Source organism: Haliotis rubra, unplaced genomic scaffold, assembly GCF_003918875.1.
Source record: "Haliotis rubra isolate DU_JTF1 unplaced genomic scaffold, ASM391887v1 Scf64, whole genome shotgun sequence".
Classification (NCBI taxonomy): Eukaryota; Metazoa; Mollusca; class Gastropoda; order Lepetellida; family Haliotidae; genus Haliotis; species Haliotis rubra.
In genome coordinates this window covers 2,660,315-2,680,851 of record NW_025767346.1, presented here as the reverse complement: position 1 = coordinate 2,680,851, position 20,537 = coordinate 2,660,315, and the positions used below count along the sequence as shown (strand labels likewise).

Genomic DNA, 20,537 nt, shown 5'->3' with positions numbered 1-20,537 from the left:
AAATAGTGCATATCCATACGTTTTTACTTGGGGGTCATATTTTCATATGAACGGTTTAAGTAAAAACTTTCACAATATATTGTGATACGCCAACACATATCGCAATATATCGCAATACGAAAATTTGGGCAATACCCAACCCTATCATACATGTATATACATCAACTCTGCGAACCAGTGTCATACCAGCGTATTATCTGCTGCCTCTACAAACCAATAGCCCAAGTTTCCATTCACCCGATGGTCATTAAAATATTGAACGCTTCTGAGACGTGGACGATTGAGAACTTTATCATCCCTGAGGAAATTCTCTTTGTATTAAAAACGGCCTCAAAAAAGGGTATATAGAAAATTCACAAAAATATACATAATAATTACAAGCACAAAATGAATGTTGGTGATTCCATACAACTAACCACATAGGTAAAGAGGCCAAAGTAGTAGGTATCGCATACATGATGACTTTTCGAAAACACTTGTTGCAATAATAACACGAATACTGGATGGTATGAAGGACTGTCAAGCTCGGTTTGTTTTAAGCGAAAGTAATCGAAATGTGTTGTCCATTAACTGTAATTTTTATAACGTTATACAATATATATGGTTTGCGTTCAAAAAGCTCTTCCTCGAACAGCAAAAATCAAAATACCGTACATCATTGTTGGGGCATTTATTGAAGTTCAGGGGGTCATGAGAACAATTGTTGATTATACGAGACAGGGTTTAATTGTCACCCGACAAACATGTATAAATATATCCTCAACGTTGTCACTTGTTAATGTAGAAATCTTAAGGGAAGTGATCAAAGTGTAGTTTGTTGTAAAATATTGTTGCTATTCATAAAGCACGTAAGAATGAGTTTGAGAAATGAATTCTTGATCTGAAGAAAAAAGTCCAGCACAGTATGTATATGCTTTGTATCATCTCTCGTTTGACCTTGAGTTTCATCAAGACATGAAAGCATGTGCTTAATTTATGAGTTATGGTACATGAGGTAAATGAATCTGATGGTTGTCCAGGCGTTTAATTATGATGTGTCAATACAAGCAGGTGCTTACCTTATGTTTTATGGTACATGTAGAAACAAACGAAATAACGAAGTCAAGTGAAATGTCATTGACATTTGTTATATGGCAAAGATTCACAACTTGCGTTGTGAAACATCGGTATACCTGACAGTACCGAGTATAGTGTTCCGATTGTAAGCATTCGGAATGGTTCATGTAAACTTGAGCGCTCACTGGTTCATGAATACACACATTTATTTGAACACATTTTGTTAAAGCAAGACTCAACGTGTAGATTACACATTTGTACGTTTTATATTGAGATATAGATAATATATCCTTCCAGCTACGTAGATTCATGCTCACGATGTCTATCACTGTATTCTCTGGTCCGCAATCAATTATTGACAGACCGCGGTGATATAGATTCAATGTTGCCGAGTACAGCCTTAAACTACAACAAACCAAATTATATGATAGAACATGATGGTGATGTTCGGACGTTTTGACCTTAAACATATGAGGGTTATATAATGTCTACCAGGTGTAGCCTAGTGTCAGCCTAGTGGTTCAGGCGTTCGCTCGTTACGCCGAAGACCTGAATTCGATTTCCCACTTGCGCACAATATATGAAGCCCATTGCTGGTTTCCCTCGTCGTGATATTGCTAACATATTGCTGAAAGTGGCGTAAAATTAACTCACTCATTAATATCTACAAGCTTTATGAAATCCTTGCATCATTATGTATTAATGACAACTGGTTGTCACAACAACCATAAAATAATGCAGTAATTAATGTTCAGTTGATACAACTGAATTTCTATTTTTATGATCAAACAAGTTTCCATTGACTTCTGAGCAAATGTCCAATCGCCATTGATTGTAAAGGTGACTGTTGGTAGTTGATCGTCAATGTCGTTTCACACATTCTGGTATGTCTGTATTTTCTCGTAAGTGTTGGGGACGTCAGCAGTTTCTCTCTGTAGGGCTTCGTAATCATTTCTGTCCACTGGCACTTCGTACTCGTCGCCTCCACCTACATAGACACATATAGTCAGTTTTTATTGCCACACCGACACATTTATCTTTGAAATGACACGGAGGTATTACGGAACATATGAAGACACATTTATGAGTGAGTGAGTGAGTGAGTGTGTGGGTGTGTGGGTGTGTGGGTGATTGAGTGATTGAGTGAGTGAGTGAGTGATGCCACTGTTAGGAACATTTCCGCTTGTCACAACGGCATCTAAAACATCTATCCTAAACAAGCACTAAGCAGAGACTGAAAGCTAAGCACTGCAGTCGGACACATCAGCGTCTAACCACTCAATCCTCTGCAGTCATGTCTTATATAGGGAGCCGTTTTACTCTCTTATTTCACCATTTAGCTTTCCTCAATCGGAAACGTGTATAGTAATCTTGTACGTTGACCAGCGCTCACCTTGTCTTTGGATTTCGGCAGGTGCGATCACTGTGGACTGAGGAGACTGTATGCTGTAATGGTTGAGAGGGAATATGTGTAATGGCGACAAAATTAGGACGCGTTCAAACTCTTCAAAAAACTAGTTTCAATTTGTGAAATAGCATAAATGATTCACATTTAAATGAAATATTTATGAATGCTTCAAAACATTCATTGTAGAAAGATGCACCTACTTGGACATAACTGACGCATCTGTCTATTATTTAAACCTGATCATTTGTATTATTGTATCCAACTGATGTTCATATATTGCTGACATTTAAAATCAGCTGCATATATATTAAAAGTATTTTAATAACACACTAGTTTTAATTACCGAAATTTCATAAATCATTCATATTTTAGTTTCGTAGTTATAAATGGCTCAAAGCATTAATTGTAAAAGATACACCTACTTGGACATTACTGGCACATTTGTATTACTGGCTTTCTTGATTCCTGAAAAAATTGAAATGTTTCATTAATACTATGAGCAAGAAATTATCAAAAGTACGAAGAAGGATGGCTGATGTAGACTGTCGCCAGGCGTTTACAAACGTCGCTGTCATACACAAACTACGAGTAGACCACACTCAGGAGATGATCGTATGTAGGACTCCAGTCTTTCATCAGTCAGTGAGGCTACAACTGCCACCAAGTTGTCTTCCCTGATGAGTGCAGCTTCTGCCTGGAGTATAAAATCCCGAGACACCCCCGTGTACCGTATCATGCTGCCATTGTATTGAGAAACTAATGACCGCTAATGATCTGTGGAGGATTTAAACATCATCGTATTCTGCTGTCTCAACATGTTATCAACTGTGAAAGTCATTGCACAAGGGTCAACTTACATACTCTTTTTTTAAAGTATATGTCAAAATGAGATCCATTGTAATTCTCAGAACCTGAAAGAATGGTCCATTTCCTGCAGATTTCGTCATTTTTCATTTCTTGACGGACTGGAACTTGCAATAAACTATATTTGTTTGTATTTAATTTGAAATAAAAGTTTAACTAAAAAAAACATTTGTTTCATACTTACCTATGCAGTCTGCTATTTCGTCCCTAAAGAGGTACGCCACAAACAGCAAGACGCCGTCCACAGCCAGCATTATACACACACCTATAGCCACTCCAACACCAATCGAGGACTCCTGCTTCTGTGGTGCTGTGATTTGAAATATTGTGCATTCCTTAAAATGTGTAACAATTACTAACAAACCTACTGATTAGGGGTGTCGCGATATGAGAATGCCTTTATTTCAGACTCTTTGTTCTAACCTATTGAAATCTGACTGTTTTGTTAATGTTATTGATCCTATTCAGTTGTTCTCGGACAAGCTAAATATAATAGGTGATGAAACTATTCCTAAGTCCTCTGCGACACCACACATTCGTAAACCATGGTTTAATGATGATTGCAAACAGGCCAGGAAGTGTAGGAAGAAGGCAGAGAAATACTTTCGCCGGCATCCTACAGTTCTTAATTTAAATAATGTTAAAATCACTAGTGCCAAGGCTCGACGTGCTTTTAAACAGAATAAGCGTCAGTCTTGGCGAAATTATGTTTCCAAGATAAACTCACGGACACCGATTTCAAAGGTGTGGAACATGATACAAAGGATAAAAGGTAAAGGTTCCAAATCTACTGTTCATCATCTGAAGGATGGTGATAATTTGTTAACTGATCAGATTGACATTGCCAATAAGCTTGGTGAAACTCTCGCCAAACATTCGTCTTCATCAAATTACGTCCCTGAGTTTCAGGCACATCAGAAACAACAGGAGAAGAAAAGAATAACTTTTATCTCAGATAATGGAGAAGACTACAATGAATTATTTTCAATACATGAGTTACGAACTGCCCTTGAGCAAGCTCATGATACAGCAACAGGGGCTGATAATATACACTATCAGCTCTTGAAACATTTACCTGCATCATGTTTAGAAACACTTCTAAATATTTTTGATACAATATGGACTTCAGGAATTTTCCAACTTCGTGGCGTAAAGCCATAGTAGTACCTATACCAAAGCCTGGCCGGGATCATACAGATCCGTCAAATTACAGACCAATCTCTTTAACGAGCTGGGTCTGTAAAACCATGGAACGAATAGTAATAGAAACCAATAATCTCATAACAAATATTCAATGTGGTTTCAGGAAAAATCGTAGTACCATTGATCATTTGGTACGTTTAGAATCCTTTGTTAAAAATGCTATAATAAATAAACAACATGCAGTATCGATATTCTTTGATCTTGAGAAAGCATACGATACCACCTGGAAGCATGGCATTTTAAAGGACTTACATGATTTTGGTTTAAGGGGTCGTTTACCTCTTTTTATATCACAGTTTTTAACCGACAGGCAATTTCAAGTCCGAGTGGGTTCAACCCTGTCTGACCATTATAATCAGGATCAGGGTGTCCCGCAAGGCAGTATTTTGTCTGTCACTTTATTTAGCATTAAGGTTAACAGCTTATCCAAGGTTTTAAATGATTCAATTGATGGATCACTTTTTGTGGATGATTTTAACATTTCTTGTCGCGGTAAGAATATGCATACTATTGAACGGCAACTACAGTTGTGTTTAAATAAAATACATAAATGGTGTCTTGAAAACGGCTTTAACTTTTCTAAATCAAAAACTAATTGCATACACTTCTGCCGTAAATATAAACCACATAAAGACCCAGAACTGTTTTTAAATGGCACTCCCATCAAGGTTGTAAAAGAGGCCAAGTTCTTAGGTCTCATTTTCGACCCCCATTTAACTTTTCTTCCGCATATCAAATCTCTCAAAACTAAATGCCTGAAGGCACTTGATTTATTGAAAGTCGTGTCTAATTCAAGGTGGGGAGGGGATCAAGCTACGCTCTTACACCTTTACAGATCACTTGTCCGCTCGAAGCTTGATTATGGCTCCATCGTTTATGGTGGAGCCTGTAAAAGCAACCTAAAACTCTTAGATTCAGTCCACCATCAAGGTCTGAGACTTTGTCTTGTGTCCTTCAGAACATCTCCTGTTGACAGTCTCTACGTCGAGGCAGATGAGCCTCCTCTTACCCAACGCCGTATAAAATTATCATTACAGTATATTACGAAGCTGTATTCTAACGAGTCTAATCCTGCGTTTCACTGCATCTTCACTCCTCTTTATGAGGATTTGTATAACAAAAAGCCTTCTCTTGTTCCGCCTCTTGGGCACAGAATTAAACCATTCCTTTCTGCTGCCGGCATTGAGCTGGAGAATATATCCCTTCTCGTCTTCTTTCTTCTGCTCCTTGGCAATTGGTGAGGCCAGACGTTGACTTAACATTAACCACATTTAAAAAATCCGAAACTAATGATTTACAGTATAAACAAGAATTTAGTCAATTAAGAAATAAATATAATACCTATAAATCCTTATATACAGATGGATCCAAGGATGGTGGCGCGGTTGCTTGTGCCACTGTCATTGGGTCCAAAACAATATCTTCCAGACTACCCAAGGACAGTTCAATTTTCACAGCAGAAACAAACGCAATACTAACAGCTCTTAAATATATTAATAAACACCGTAAATATACACAATATATCATCTTTTCAGATTCTCTTTCGTGTCTTCAGGCTATTAAAAATATTTCTTGCAAACATCCACTTTTATTAGAAATTATTGAATTGTATAATGAGCTTGCTACTGGCCAATGCGACATCGTCTTTTGTTGGTTACCCAGCCATGTTTGGCATTTCTGGAAACACGATGGCTGATATTGCTGCTAAGGTTGCACTCAACAAATCTGTGACACCACTTCTGCTCCCATACTCTGATTACAAAGCTTGCATTAGATCTTACATCCGTGATCTGATGCAAAAGAAGTGGGACACCCAAGTAGGTATCAATAAATTACCTGCAATAAAACCCTATATCGGTTACACTTACTTTGGTTGTCAGTCCAGATTTGAGGAGGTCATCATACGACGATGTCGTATTGGCCACACAAGATATACGCATGATTACCTATTGAAAGGTGAGGATCCTCCGTTTTGTATCCCTTGTGATGAACGAATCACGGTCAAGTATGTCTTGCTTGATTGTGTTGAGTACTCCATCACAAGGGATATCTATTTCAAATCACGAACGATGAAGGATCTTTTTACTAGTATACGTCCTCATTTAATTATTGCTTTTTAAAAAGAATTAAATTTGTTAACAGATTTGTAAATAGCTAAATATTTTATGATTGAAATTTTGAGTCAGTAACACAGATTGTTAGTGGCTGAATCCTCGAGGGGGGTTAAATTACTGTGAAATTATTGTCCTCCTGAGAGGGTACGTAAGTCCCAAAACATTCAAAGTAAATTTCAACTTTCTTTTTTAATCGTAGAATATGTGTAATTTTAATGTTTGGCTAGATATATCTCAATTGCTAACAGCTGAGGGGATGATATAAATCCAGCTAGGGCCCATGCAGGAAGCAAATGTACTGTAAGTCCCCATGGTCCCTAGTATGGTGATCTACCTTCAGTTGTTAGCAATCTATAGCCTATTTTTATATTGTGTTGTCCACTATAGTTAAAATGTTTTAGACTCTATTACTAGTTTTACATATATATCTGTGATATTCTAGTTGTTTTACTGCCCTTCGTTGGCAGGTTTTTTATAACATACATATATTACATTTCAATATCGAATGTTCTCGTCACGATATGGCTGAAATATTGCCGATGTGACGTTAAATATTAACTCACTCACTCACGATATGCGAATGTATCGATGCATCGATACATTTTTATTGACGATACGATACGCGATACATGCTTGCGTGTATCGATTCCTATTTTAAAACTTTATCGATTTAATTTTTTATGCTATATCCATCTCCTTCAAAGTCTTGATAGTAAAATTATACGAGATCGCTCCGATAAATAGATGTAGCTCGCTTTACTTAAAAATAGGTTGGAAACTAACAGCTTTTGTGATTGGCTAGACTATTTTGATGGACCAATCAGCGAGCGCAAACGTTGCCGGTTAGGTAATGCTATGAAAAGGCGCGAAAATGATGTATCGCGATATGTATCGTATCGTGGCCTTAAAATCGTGATACGCATCGTATCGTGAGATTGGTGTATCGTGACACCCCTACTACTTATGTTTCTTGAATATGCAATTTACCTCATCTGTGTACACAATAGCTCAATTGCATTACAAATTTGTCTTTTTATCACGTTAAATTCACTAAGAAACGTTAACAATTCAGGAATGTGTTATATTTTTTAACTCTTTAAATACCAATCGTTGAGTACACCTTAACAATGATGACTACATCACAATGTCATATATATGGACAAATATAATGTACAATATCACAAAATGAGAAGAAAAATATTATCAGTATAATGCTATTAACCCTGTTAAAATACGACAAAGAGCTGAGGCTATTCTCTATACACTGGTAAAAAGAGGAACAACTGAGTTTGTTTCAATGCGGCGTAAAATAATATTATCTTTCTGTGGGAAGAATGTTAAAATAAATTGAACCCACAACCGCGGATCCTGTCGTGTCTAACTGACTTAATTAAGACTTAAGACTAAGTAAGTAAACTACAAATAGTCAATATATTTGTCCATAAGCACTCTTGTAGAAGAAATAAAGGATAAGCATCTCACCCTCTTTATAGAACATTTGGAAATGTTCTGGTCGCATATACCATTGCCCCTCAACGTGACCTTGTATGGTAGTCACGCCTTACAAGAGTGACGTCTAAAACGTCATTATAGACCTCACTAAAACTAAAAGTGATCGAGGGATGGGCACTGGGAGTTACATGTCACTGTGCACTGTTTACACTGATCTTTGTTAATTCGTTCAGTCACTGCCGAGACCCAGTCCTAATTACTTTACTACATATCACGGCGGGGGACACCAGAAATGGGCTTCACACATTGTACTGGAATAAACAGAATGCACTAGCCTAAGACAACTGACGGAGACAATACAGTGCAACCAGAAATTATTTGGAATTTAAAGATTGTAATGGTTTTATTTTTGTCACTCATTACACACGTACTAAATGTGAATATTAGCAGAACATAACTCCAGATTCAAAGACAGGTGAACAGTTAGTATTTTGTCAAGTCACCATGGGCAGCAATGCAAGCCCAATACGGCGGGGCATACTACTGATCAAAGAAGTTAGAAAGTCGTGGTCAGGGCTATAGCTTGGCCAATCTAATAATCTAAAATTTCCATAGAACACGTGAGCAGATGGAAGTAAATGTCCCTCGGGAACATCTGTGTACCGTTCACTGTTCATATTCCCTTCAAATACATAGAGGGGCGTTGCCCCTAACAGATATGCCACCACACGCGTTGAATTTCGGACTGTACTTTGGGCGCTGATAAAAAGGTTTTTCAGTTTGTTTGGTCCAGAATTTCAGTGTACAAGGAAACAGCAAAACAGAACTTTCATCTGAGAAAATCACATTGTCCCAGTTAAAATTTCTATGCTGTAAGCACCAGTTCAACCTTCGCTCCTTTGGTTCAGGTTTCATGATCGGTGATGGAATTCCTCGACTTTTCTGCCAACCCATTGCGTGCAGCTCAGTTCTAATTGTCTGCTTACAGGCAGGCACAGTTCCTCTATCAATCATATCCAGCCTTAAGTTTTCTAAACTCCTTTGTTTGTTTTAAGAAACAAGAATACCAAGCCGCCTCCTGTCACCGACAGTCAACTTTCTGGGTCTACATCCGCCTCCTTTCCTCTTTTCTAAATCATCCATACTGAGGATCACTGAAAATGTCGTTTGCTAGCAAGTAAAAGAAGGGGATAACTCTTCACAAACTAATGAAACACATTACGGAGTTGTCTCTTTTGAATGAAACCAAGCAAATTGATAGCCGGTCAAGGTTTTTATACTAGATCTCCAATTAAACATATTTTTAAAATTCTCAATAATTTCTGGTCATATTATATATATAAGTAGAGTTAAGATCATGGCCCTTATTCCTGAAACGTTCGAAGCCCTAAGAATTTGATCGTAGCCAATGTGTAGAATGGGCTTAAGAAGTTTGTAAGGCTACGAAAGTTTTGAGAATAGCTAGTTATGATATTAATGCTCAAACCATGACACTGTATTTTACCCGAAACAACAATCAAGAACAGAGCGAAGGACACGACAGAAGAATGACGTTAAAGAGGAAGCATTTCAGTCCGAATGTATATGACCACCGTTGGCTGAAATATGTTCCAGGGCAACTGCTTCAGCATCACATGTAGGGTAAATGTGTTAGCAGTCATACCAGCGTTATCTATATAATCAGGATAATTAAAGGTCACTTGCAACGCAAAACACAACTTTGCAGATTCTGATACCTTTCGGTATGGCCTTACAGCAACAAATTATCAAAATTCAAGTCCTGCTTTGTACTTGGACGAACGACAGTTTCCAGCCACGCAGTAGTTCACCATGCCAGTATTTGTTGATTGGATCGAACGCAAAAGCAGAAAAAATTAGCATGTATTTACAAAACCCAACATCTCTATATACACACACAATGAGCCCTTAGCGTATCGGCAAATGAACCACCCAATGAAAGACTTCGTTACACTTGAGTGCACACCCACCCGCTCTGACTGGGTTCTGCCTCCCGGGTGCTTCGTTTCGAGGGAAGAAAACGCAAGTACAAAATATCGCACTTTTGATTTGCGATTGTATGCTTTTAAATTTTTTTATTTTTTTCTTCAGAAACAGCAATGTATATTATATGTCGTGAAAAGTAACACAATGTGTTTTGGGTTTCATGTGACATTTAAGTAAACTCCGCTGCTTTTGAAGGTCCTGGTTAAAACTGATCTTCAGTAACCAATGGTTGTCGTAAGAGGCGACTAACAGGATCGGGTGGTCAGGCTCGCTGACTTGGTTGATACACGTCATCGGTCCCCAATTGCGCAGATCGATGCTCGGGCTGTAGATTCATGGATTGTCTGGTCCAGACTCGATTATTTAAAGACTGTCCCCATATAACTGGAATATTGCCGAGTGCGTCGTAAAACTATACTCACTCTGTTGCTTTATTTTACATTTTTGTAACACTCACCACCTGCGGACGTATCGGGCGGTGCTGGCGATGTTTGACCTGGAAACAAGGTCCTTTGTTTTAATTGGTGTACCGACACCATGCATGATATACACATATGCATTCATCTGTACAGCTGACAATAGAGAATTGACCAATGCAACAAAATAGTACCACATACAAAACAACTGTGAAATAAAACATAAAACTTACCAACAACATAAACAGTCTTGTTTGCACTGTAGCCTGCACTTAGGACAGAACACCTGAACTGTCTTCCATTGTCTAATTTCGAGACTGTATGAACCAGTGTTGACGCCCCTGTATACTGACAATCTGCTGCCAACGTAGGAGGGTCGTAGGTGATGTTTTGGTCATTTGGGTACCGTATCCAGGTGGTGAATTCGTTGTTTACAGATCGCCACTCCCATGTCCACAGGTTCTGGAGGTTGTTCTCATCAAACTGGTTCCCGATCCTTCCTGTACATCTGATTGACAAGAGCTGACCATCGTCATACTGGACCCTGTCAGGAGAGGGGAACATCTCTATCTGCTCTGGATAAGCTGTAAGATATTTAGAGTATAACCAACGCGGTACGAATGATTACGGGAAATATGCCCGAGTTGAAATAATGTTCACAGTGCCGAGCTTTGGCGAGACACTGAACATTATTTTAACGAGGGCATATTTCCCGTAATCACTCGTACCGAGTTGGTTATTCTATTTATTACTCATAATGTAATTTAAATAGGAGAACCACGAAATAAAAACCACCCGGAGACAGGACTTAAGACCTCAAACAGCTTATTCGTATTCATGCGCGTATTAAACGTAACTTCTGCAGCGGTAATAACATAACATAACTACGCTATGGAAATTAGTACCTCGTAAACTCGCTTTAAAAAAACAACAAAAATATTTTTTATGGAATAATTTATTAATATGTGTTAATATGATAAAAATGACCCTTTAAATGCAACATGATTGAACTTAATAACAGCTAAAACGTTATTTGATCAAGTCAGTGCGCCGGAAGATCGTTCATTCACGACTGGCGTGCGCCTAGTGACGGGTGACGGTATAGTGTTGAAATACTCTTTGGCAAAATCCTGTCAATTTTGGGGAAATGCAACGGTTAAAAGTTGGAAAATCTAAAAGACAATCATCCCACGAATACACCTAGAAAAGGTTTTCTGTCAAGAAACTCAACATTTTATTCTGTGGAAGGCGTGTTACAGTCACGTCACTGGTCTCATTAGAGTACAGCAGTTCCAAGAAGGATAACTCTAGTCGGAATCCGAGTCAGCGGGAACAATACACCTCTTTGAAGCAGATGGTCGACTGACAGAGGAGTCATTCGAGAAGCTGAAGTGGAATACACCACCATAAATTGGACCTGAGAATAGTGTATGTACAGAATGAAGATTAACGGCATGCGACAAACACTGTGACGTCAAGGCGGCAGTCTGAGGCAGTGTGGTGGAGTTACAAGGGTTTGACAACAATATATTGATGGATTGATGTTGTTGCTCATTAACTGGCTAGCTATTCTCGAAACGTTCGTAGCCCTACGAATTTTTTAAGCCCATTCTTAACAGATTGGCTACGATCAAAGTTAAGAATTCTTAAGGTTACGAACGTTTCGAGAATAAGGGCTCTGGAGAGTAACCTTTTATTGACTGAACATTTTTGTGCCCGGAATAATGTGTCTGGTTCTAAGGCATGGACGCCATGGCACACTCACTTGGCACACTTTCAGGGAACACCTTTAGTCGGTATCTTGCTGCTTCTATGTCACCGAATTCAGTTTTAACAACAAACAGGTTGTAGGAATTCAAGGGCTGTAAAATTCTTATGACTCTTCCTATTAGGTCACCGTCAACTTTAACTAAGTCATTGACCTTGATCGGGGTTAGCCACAATCTCCTACCCAGAGTTCCATGCGGCCAGCATAGTACCTCTGCCAAAGGCCAGAAAAATGTGACGATTCATCACATCTTGCAATGTCCATTCAATATAATGTACAGATTTCTTTTACTCTTTTATTTTTGACGAGTCTACACATCTAACTAAACATCTTTAGTAGAATGGTTTAGTTTCACTGAGAAAATATCCAAAACCATGTAACAGTATTTCGATTTGCGTAGCGATCCTCTGTTTACATAGGTTGTACGGCTCCACGTGCTGTCATCGAAGCTGATGGAGAGCAAACGATGCAGCCAGTTTGATAGCTTAATATGTACTGTCATAGACTTTACTGTCGCAGCTGTGGAAGAATATATATGTAACAATCTAAAACATTATGAAGAGAGCGCCGAAAAGCTTTCGTGAGTCCAGGATCTTCTTAATATATTAATATGCGCGTTCGTTTACAAACAAGAGAAAAGTCCGGTCACGTGATATGCAAATTAGCCTGTGGCAGTGATGTTATGCTAAGTCATCTCTGCGCCGGAGTGTGGGCTAGCCACAATTGTTGTGTTAAGGTTATGTATTTTAAAAAGACTACTATCTATAACGCAATTTTATTGCAAAATAATAATGTCTAATAAAAAGAGTATTCATATTCTTTAACCTTTATGTTTCTGTTTTAAATCTCGGAATGTGCGAGTACAGCACGTTCTAGTTATCAAAGAAACGGTATAAGTTGTCAATGAATTTGGATCATGAAAAGTAGTTCCGTCAACCAATCATATTTCTTCTCTGCTTAGCTGACCAATCAACGTTGAGAATCACTGACAAGCACATGTGCGATTATCACAAAAATAATCACCTGTGTATCCTAGCCCGTATGGGTAATAATATATATTACAAGCAATGGGTCTGAACATATTTATGCAATGATCAGCTAGCGGGGAAGAATGATAATAATATGATAAACAAGTATATATTTACATCAAATGATTTGTTTGAACTTCGCAAACATATTTTGAGGGCACCAAACACAGTTCAGCTTTAATGTACATATTCCCACTTACTTCTAGCTGTGACGCTGGTGGTCGTCTCATCACTTCCAGCTGTCGTAGTAAAGTATGACGTTTTGCAGTAGTATGTAGAAGCAGCATCAGCACATCTCAGATCTGTGAGGATGAACTGTATACTGCCTGTTCCTCCACTGATAGAACCCGAGGCGGTGATCCGCTGCTGGAGACTTGTGTCCACTACTGTTACTGACGTATCTGTGATGCCCATTTGTATTATAGGCTGATTAGAGCCAGTAGAAGACTTCTTGCCAATCACTATGTTATACAATGTAGTGATTCCAGGTGCATCTGGCCTGCAACTTACAGTCAACTGAGATGTTGGGTTACTGCCCCCGATTGTTATTTGACTCGGTGATGCGGTCAGGCTCGCCCCAGTGGCTGAAAAACGAGGCCGTGTATTTACATCAATTCAATAAAACTCCACCAAACACACTTACACATAAACAGAGAGAGATAGAGAGAGAGAGAGAGAGAGAGGGGTGGGTGGGGGTGGTGGTTATATACATATAGCTGAAACTGAAAAAAAACACACTTGCATTTACATCAGTTCGATAAAGATAATGAGTGATGTACTGTTTTTTGATGACCGATGGGTTATCAGGGCACTTGATTTCAATAAATCAAACGTGCATTGGAATTCACGTGCTTTTATTCCAGTGTTTTTTTACATTCCCCAGGGAGGTAACTCCCTTGCTCTTAATTGTTTTTGCAAACCGTTAAACAATAATACCGCTAATAGCGTTATAACACTACATCCCTCTTCTCCTTGGATGAAAAATTAGCTTTAAAATAAAATAAACATAAGAATGTTATCTTGACATAAATTATAAAATGATTTCTCAAATTAACTTTAACATCCATGTGTTAAACAATACTAAATTTACTACAGACCCCAAAAACATTCATTTAAAGTCTCTCAAAGAAAACCACTATATAAGAATTAGTCTGAACACATTACTATGCAAAAATCCTTTTTGCATTTGTTGTTTTGTTTTTCTTTACACAACAAAGTCATTAAATCTGGACGGAAGTCTCCTTTCTCGGGTTGGATATCTTCCTTCTTGGATTTGTTCATTCAAATCCATTTCTGGAACCGGTTCTTCAGGAACAGTGTCATTAGATGTCTCATCACTTGGCATGTCAATGTCAAGTGTGTCCTTAGTCTCCTGAATTTGAGATTCTGTGGGTTGGCAAGGTGCAGGTTTGAAGAAACTGCTGTTTCTTGTGACTTGTCTGTCCCCACATTTAGCATGGAACCCTTGGTTGAGGTTACAGTGTAAGGAATGGGTTCATAAGGCGTTTTAGACTTATGAATTGACATGTCTTTCAGCAGCACTGCATCTCCTTTCTGATAATCTGATGGTTTTACTTACACTTTTCTGTCTGCATATGTTTTCGTCTTTTGCTTTGCTTGGGCATCTTTCAGTCTCATGTGCGCATCAGTCTCACTAACCTGACTGTCTACACTCGGTAATCGGTTTCTGAGGTTACGTTGAAACAACGCAGTTGCAGGAGGAACACCAGTGGATGAGTGTGGTGTATTTCTGTAAGATAACAAGTACTGGAATTGGAATGCCCTTGTACCAAACAACCTTTAATGGTTTTCTTTATGGTACGCATGAAACGTTCCGTTTCTGCATTTGCACGAGGCCACAAGGGTGTTATTTTCCGATGTTTGAATCCAGTGTTTTCTGCATAGGCTTTGAAATCATGGCTATTAAATGGAGGGCCATTGTCAGTCTTGAGCACATATGGTATTCCAAATTCAGAGAAAACCTTATCCAATCTTGGAATCACACTCCAAGCAGAGATACTTGACATGATTTCCACAACCACGTATCTTGAATATTCGTCTTGGATAACCAACAAATAGTCTCCAGTTTCGATTTGTCCAAAATCCGCACTAAGTTCACGCCATGGTCCATCAGGTAGTTTTGACATTTGTAACGGTTCTCTTGATGGCGTTTCAGTTGCGATTTGACATGTTAGACAGTTTTTAACAGTGCTTTCAACCATGTGATGCATGTTTGGGAACCACACCTTTTCTCGCAGTAGTGATAGTGTCTTAACTATTCCTTGGTGCCCAGTGTGGGCTAGGTCCACAGCTTGCTTGTATAGGCTTTCAGGTAAGAAAATCTTTGTCTCTTTTAGCAGAACACTATCATTCACCACAAGTGTTAGTTCATTTTGACACTTCTTCAAAGTGTCGTACACTTTGAGATTAACGTCATTTGATAACGATTTCCAGTTTCCAGTTTTCACTGACTGGATGACTGCTTGTAGTGTAGGATCATTGTCAGTGGCATTCACAACATGATCTATAGTCATTGACTTGGGTACTGTTTTAGATACCACATACTGAATGTATTCTTCAGCAACGGCTTCCTGTTCACTCTTCTGGAACATCTGAGAGGGGTGTCTACTCAGATAATCTGCCGGATTATCTGCCCCTGGTCGATAGACAACATTGAAGTCATATTGCTGGATTCTCATCATCCAACGTTCAATTCTTGGTGGCAGATTTGCTTTTGGGTTTCCAAACAGGCTTGTCAATGGTTTATGATCAGTGTATATTGTGAAGGAAGAACCAAACACATAAATGTGAAAATGTTCACATGACCATGTGATAGCAAGCGCTTCACGTTCGGTTTGAGAGTACCGTTGTTCAGTCGGTGTGAGAGATCTACTAGCAAACTGAACTACTCTCGGATTTCCTTGCTCTTCTGATTGACAGAGAACTGCACACAATCCAACTGGACTGGAATCCACATACAGTTCTGTCTGAGCTCTTGGATTGAAGTAACTCAGGGTTGTAGCTTTCTTGAGCTCTTCTTTCAACTTGCAAAGAGCAGCTTCATGAGTGGCTGTCCACAACCAGGGTGTGTCCTTGTGCGTGAGTTGACGCAGCTCATAGGTGAGTGTGGAATAATTGGGAACGTGTCTTGCACCACAGAAGTGTGCCATTCCTAGCAGACTCCTTACTTCAGTAGCATTCTTAGGTGATGGCATGTCCATTATTGAAGACAGTTTTGCTTCACTTGGTGTGATACCTTGACCACGGAACACATGTCCAAAGAACTCAATGGATGCTTGATTAAACACACATTTCTCTGGATTTAATGTCAGTCCTTTTTCTCTCATCCGTTGAAACAAACCTTTGAGGTTGCTGTCATGTTCTTCAGGTCCACAACCATGAATGAGAATGTCGTCACTGATATTGATAACACCAGGTAGACCACTCACTGCTTGACGAATGGTTTCTTGGAAAACTTCAGCTGCACTGTTGATACCGAAATTCAAACGCTTGTAGCGAAAGAGTCCAAGATGAGTAGCAAAGGTTGTGATGTACCGAGATTCTTCACTGAGTTCAAGTTGGTTGTAACCTTGGTTAAGGTCAACTTTGCTAAACACAGTAGATCCAGCTAGTATGGTTGTGAGTTCATCAAGTGTGGGAGAATTGTGTCGTTCTCGTTTGATAGCAGTGTTTGGACACCTCATGTCAACACATACTCTCACTTTACCTGGACTGTTGGGCTTTGGAACTACTACCACTGGCGAAACCCAGGGCGTTGGTCCAACAGATTTCTCTATGACGTCACGTTCAAGATCTTTCTTGATTTGTTCTTCTATGTCTTTTCTGACATTGAATGGGACACGTCTGTATTGTTGAGCAACAGGTGGAACTTCTTTGTCAATGTGAAGCTTTCCCTAAACCTGTAAAAAGGTCAGAGTATTCGGCAATCAGCTCATCGTCCCTAGATTTGACAGTTCTGACGGATTCATGAACTTGCAGAAGATTGAGTTCTTGTGACATCTTCCAACTAAGAAGACACTCTTCGTCATCAGGAACTACGCAGATGTTTGTAGTCACTGTTGCTGTTTTTGACTTGATTGTTCCTTTGAATCGTCCTAATACTGGAACTGAATCTTTCTTCCCATATGGAATTATCTTGGTTTGACAGTTCTCTAGGGTTGGTTTTGGATTCAGCATTTTGAACACCTTTTCAGAGATAGTGTTTACACTTGCTCCAGAATCAGCTAACACACTAACACTCTTGCCATTAATGTTCAAGTCAAATTTTGGAAATTGTGTAGAATTTCCTTTTGCTAAGAAAACATAGTCTTCTTCTGCATCAGTATTGTCCATTCCAACATTCCGTACTTTCTTCCTTTGAAAACGTTTATTTCCATAGCTCTTAAAAACTTTTGAGAAATGGTTCATTTTACCACACTTGTCACACGCTTGACCTCTTGCTGGACAATTCCTTTGACCACCCTGATGAGGCCAGTCTTGTCCACAGTTGTCACATTTAGCTGAGGGTTTTGAGCTTTCTTTCCTTGAAAACTTTTTGGTGTGCTTTTTCTCTCTATAAATTCTGTGTGCATGTTCATTGTTAGTACTGGAATTTGTAGCTGCTTGTATTTCTTTAGCATGCCTATTGGTAAGTTCCAATGTCCTACCGTGAGTGAGCAAGTCAACCAATGTCATATTTGGGGTTGAAAGTCCTTTCTCCCTCACCTTGTTGGATTTACAGCCTGCTATTAGTTGTGATTTGATTTCACTTTGTACCCTATCTTCAAAACCACAGGTACTTGCATGCTGACGTAATTCATGATAGAATTCATCAATATTGTCCGTTTTCTGCCTTAATTGACGAAAAGCATACCTTTGAAATTCAAGGTTGACCTCTGGATTGAAATGATTGGTGATAGCAGTCACTATTTTACCAAAGTGTGTCTCACCCGCTCCCGGTGCCAAATCCGCTTCGGGAAATGAATCCACAATGTCATTCAAATCATCACCTCCAAACGATAACAGCAATGCTTTCTTCTGTCGATCATCAGTGATGTTATATCCAACGAACACATTTTTCACAAGGCGAGATCTCCACTTGTTCCAACGAACGAGCTTGCCATCCGACTTGCAATCGAAGGGGAGATAGTGCGGTAGGTTTACCACTGTTCGCGGCTGTACGTCCGGCTGAGGAGCTTGATCTGTCATAATATCGATGGATAATTATGAACTCCCTTATCCTCGTCGCCAATGTACTGTTTTTGATGACCGATGGGTTATCAGGGCACTTGATTTCAATAAATCAAACGTGCATTAGAATTCACGTGCTTTTATTCCAGTGTTTTTTTACATTCCCCAGGGAGGTAACTCCCTTGCTCTAGATTGTTGTTGCAAACCGTTAAACAATAATACCGCTAATAGCGTTATAACACTACAAGTGATTATTTCAAGTAACGATGTGCCAGTGAAAATATACACCATAGTAACGGAGCACTCTAGTGTCAAAGGTTTTTCGAAAGCATAGGAATACTATTACCACAGGTTCTACATATTCAATCTTCTGACCTTCATATATGAAACCTTGTGCGGACCTGTGGCTACAATGAGTGACTTTATATACCATTTGAGCACCATGCTTTGAGTTCAAATCACACAAAATGAAAATTGGAATTTGAGAAGCAGCGTCAATATTACTTGCTTTTTGATGTACATGAATGAATATTTTCACACAGACACACATCTTATAGTATGAGTAACTCGACTGCAGTCTCTGAGTGTTGATACTTGACCCCTTCTAATACTGCGCACACCGATACTTGCGTACGTGTGTGTGTGTGTGTGTGCGCGCGCGCGCGCGTGTGTGCGTGTGTGACAATGATTTGACGCAAACTATTCAGAATCACAGCTTTTCAATTAAAATATCCTTTTCCCGACAGATATGTTGGTACTTACTTCCTGTGAGAAAGGTCATGAAGATCAGAAGGTGAAAAGGATCACAAGAGTCCATGCTTCTTGTTTGGAGGTGCCACCTCCTGTTCCTGAAACTTGTATGTCGTCGTTTGGACGTATATGGTTTTTCAGATGAGATGAAACAGTACCTGCGATATTACTACAGTAACACTTAAACAACCTGTCCTATCAAACTGCTGTATTTAACGAGAATGCATGATATATATCAAACATGTACACACCCTTGCGTTCGAATACAGTTCACTGGCCTACTCAAAGTACATGCACACGAGGTAATGGTAAACACAAGCAATGGTCATTACATAAATTGCTACCCGTGAACTTCCGGGTTAGAAATGATCTTCAGTAATCCATGCTTGTCGTAAGAGGCGACTAACGGGAACGAGAGGTCATGCTCGGTGACTTGGTTGACACATATCATCGTATAGCGTAGATCGATGCTCTTGATGCTGATCACTGGATTGTCTGGTCGAGACTCGATTATTTACCGGCCGCCGCCATATAGCTGGAGTATTGCTGAGAGCGGCGTAAAACTAAACTCACTCACGTAAATTGCTGTAATCAAAACTGAACTGTTATTTGCATATTTGCAACAAGCAAGCCACGCAAATATTCCTTTGGAAAACGACGCCTAGCGTTATTGTACATAGCCAGTTGCTGACCTACATTAGATACTATGTACGGGTAACACGCGGTGGTATTCATGTATACAAACGTAACATGGACACAGATTATTTCATTTATCAACACTTGGCATAAGAATGGTCATTCTCTTATTCTCAGAATTCTAGATACAATGAACCCAATGGGACACACATACCTGTACATGGTATCTCGCCCGCCATTAGCTGCACGACTTACTTCCGGGTTGAATTCACAATCTGTAGGCTTGTGAGATGTGTAGTATAACAACATAACTATCAATAGTGTGACACACGAATACGACACTGGGTCAGAGTAGTAAAGTTGATGTGTTGAAATGGCCTATCGCGGGGTGCACTCGGTGAAGGAACGTGACATCTATAGTAACATTGTTGAAGTAATGGAGGGCATGGAGATAAGCACGGATAAGTACTATTTTCCTATTGTAAACCTAGCTAATAATTATTGTAAAACAGTTTAGTTTAAATATATTTTATTTACAATGTGAAAAGGATCGGGGACAAGTTTTTTTCAACTCATAAAACCCCTTTCCAAGATATTTACAATAACTAATTACATCACAAGCAGTTATTAGAAACAGAGACAGAGAAA

At 39.1% G+C, this 20,537-nt stretch overlaps 1 protein-coding gene across 1 annotated transcript; it reads right to left on the bottom strand.

Annotated features, from left to right (window-relative positions):
• Positions 1-1,351: 1,351 nt before the first annotated feature.
• Positions 1,352-20,208, bottom strand: LOC124256786. Its single transcript, XM_046690745.1, has 9 exons — positions 20,104-20,208; positions 19,266-19,357; positions 13,514-13,897; positions 10,751-11,101; positions 10,559-10,597; positions 3,513-3,638; positions 2,887-2,929; positions 2,450-2,502; positions 1,352-2,044 (listed from the first exon to the last, which is right to left on the bottom strand). Exons 1-9 carry the CDS (start codon positions 20,196-20,198, stop codon positions 1,929-1,931), a joined length of 1,299 nt encoding a protein of 432 aa, XP_046546701.1. The 5' UTR covers positions 20,199-20,208; the 3' UTR covers positions 1,352-1,928.
• Between the last annotated feature and the right edge of the window lie 329 nt (positions 20,209-20,537).

Coding starts and splice junctions, on each gene's coding strand:
- LOC124256786 (XM_046690745.1), bottom strand. CDS start 20,198: ATGTTGTTATACTACACATCTCACAAGCCTACAGATTGTGAATTCAAC. Junction 10,598..10,750: donor CAAGACTGTTTATGTTGTTG/GTAAGTTTTATG, acceptor CCTTGTTTCCAG/GTCAAACATCGCCAGCACCG. Junction 2,930..3,512: donor CGAAATAGCAGACTGCATAG/GTAAGTATGAAA, acceptor CAATTTTTTCAG/GAATCAAGAAAGCCAGTAAT.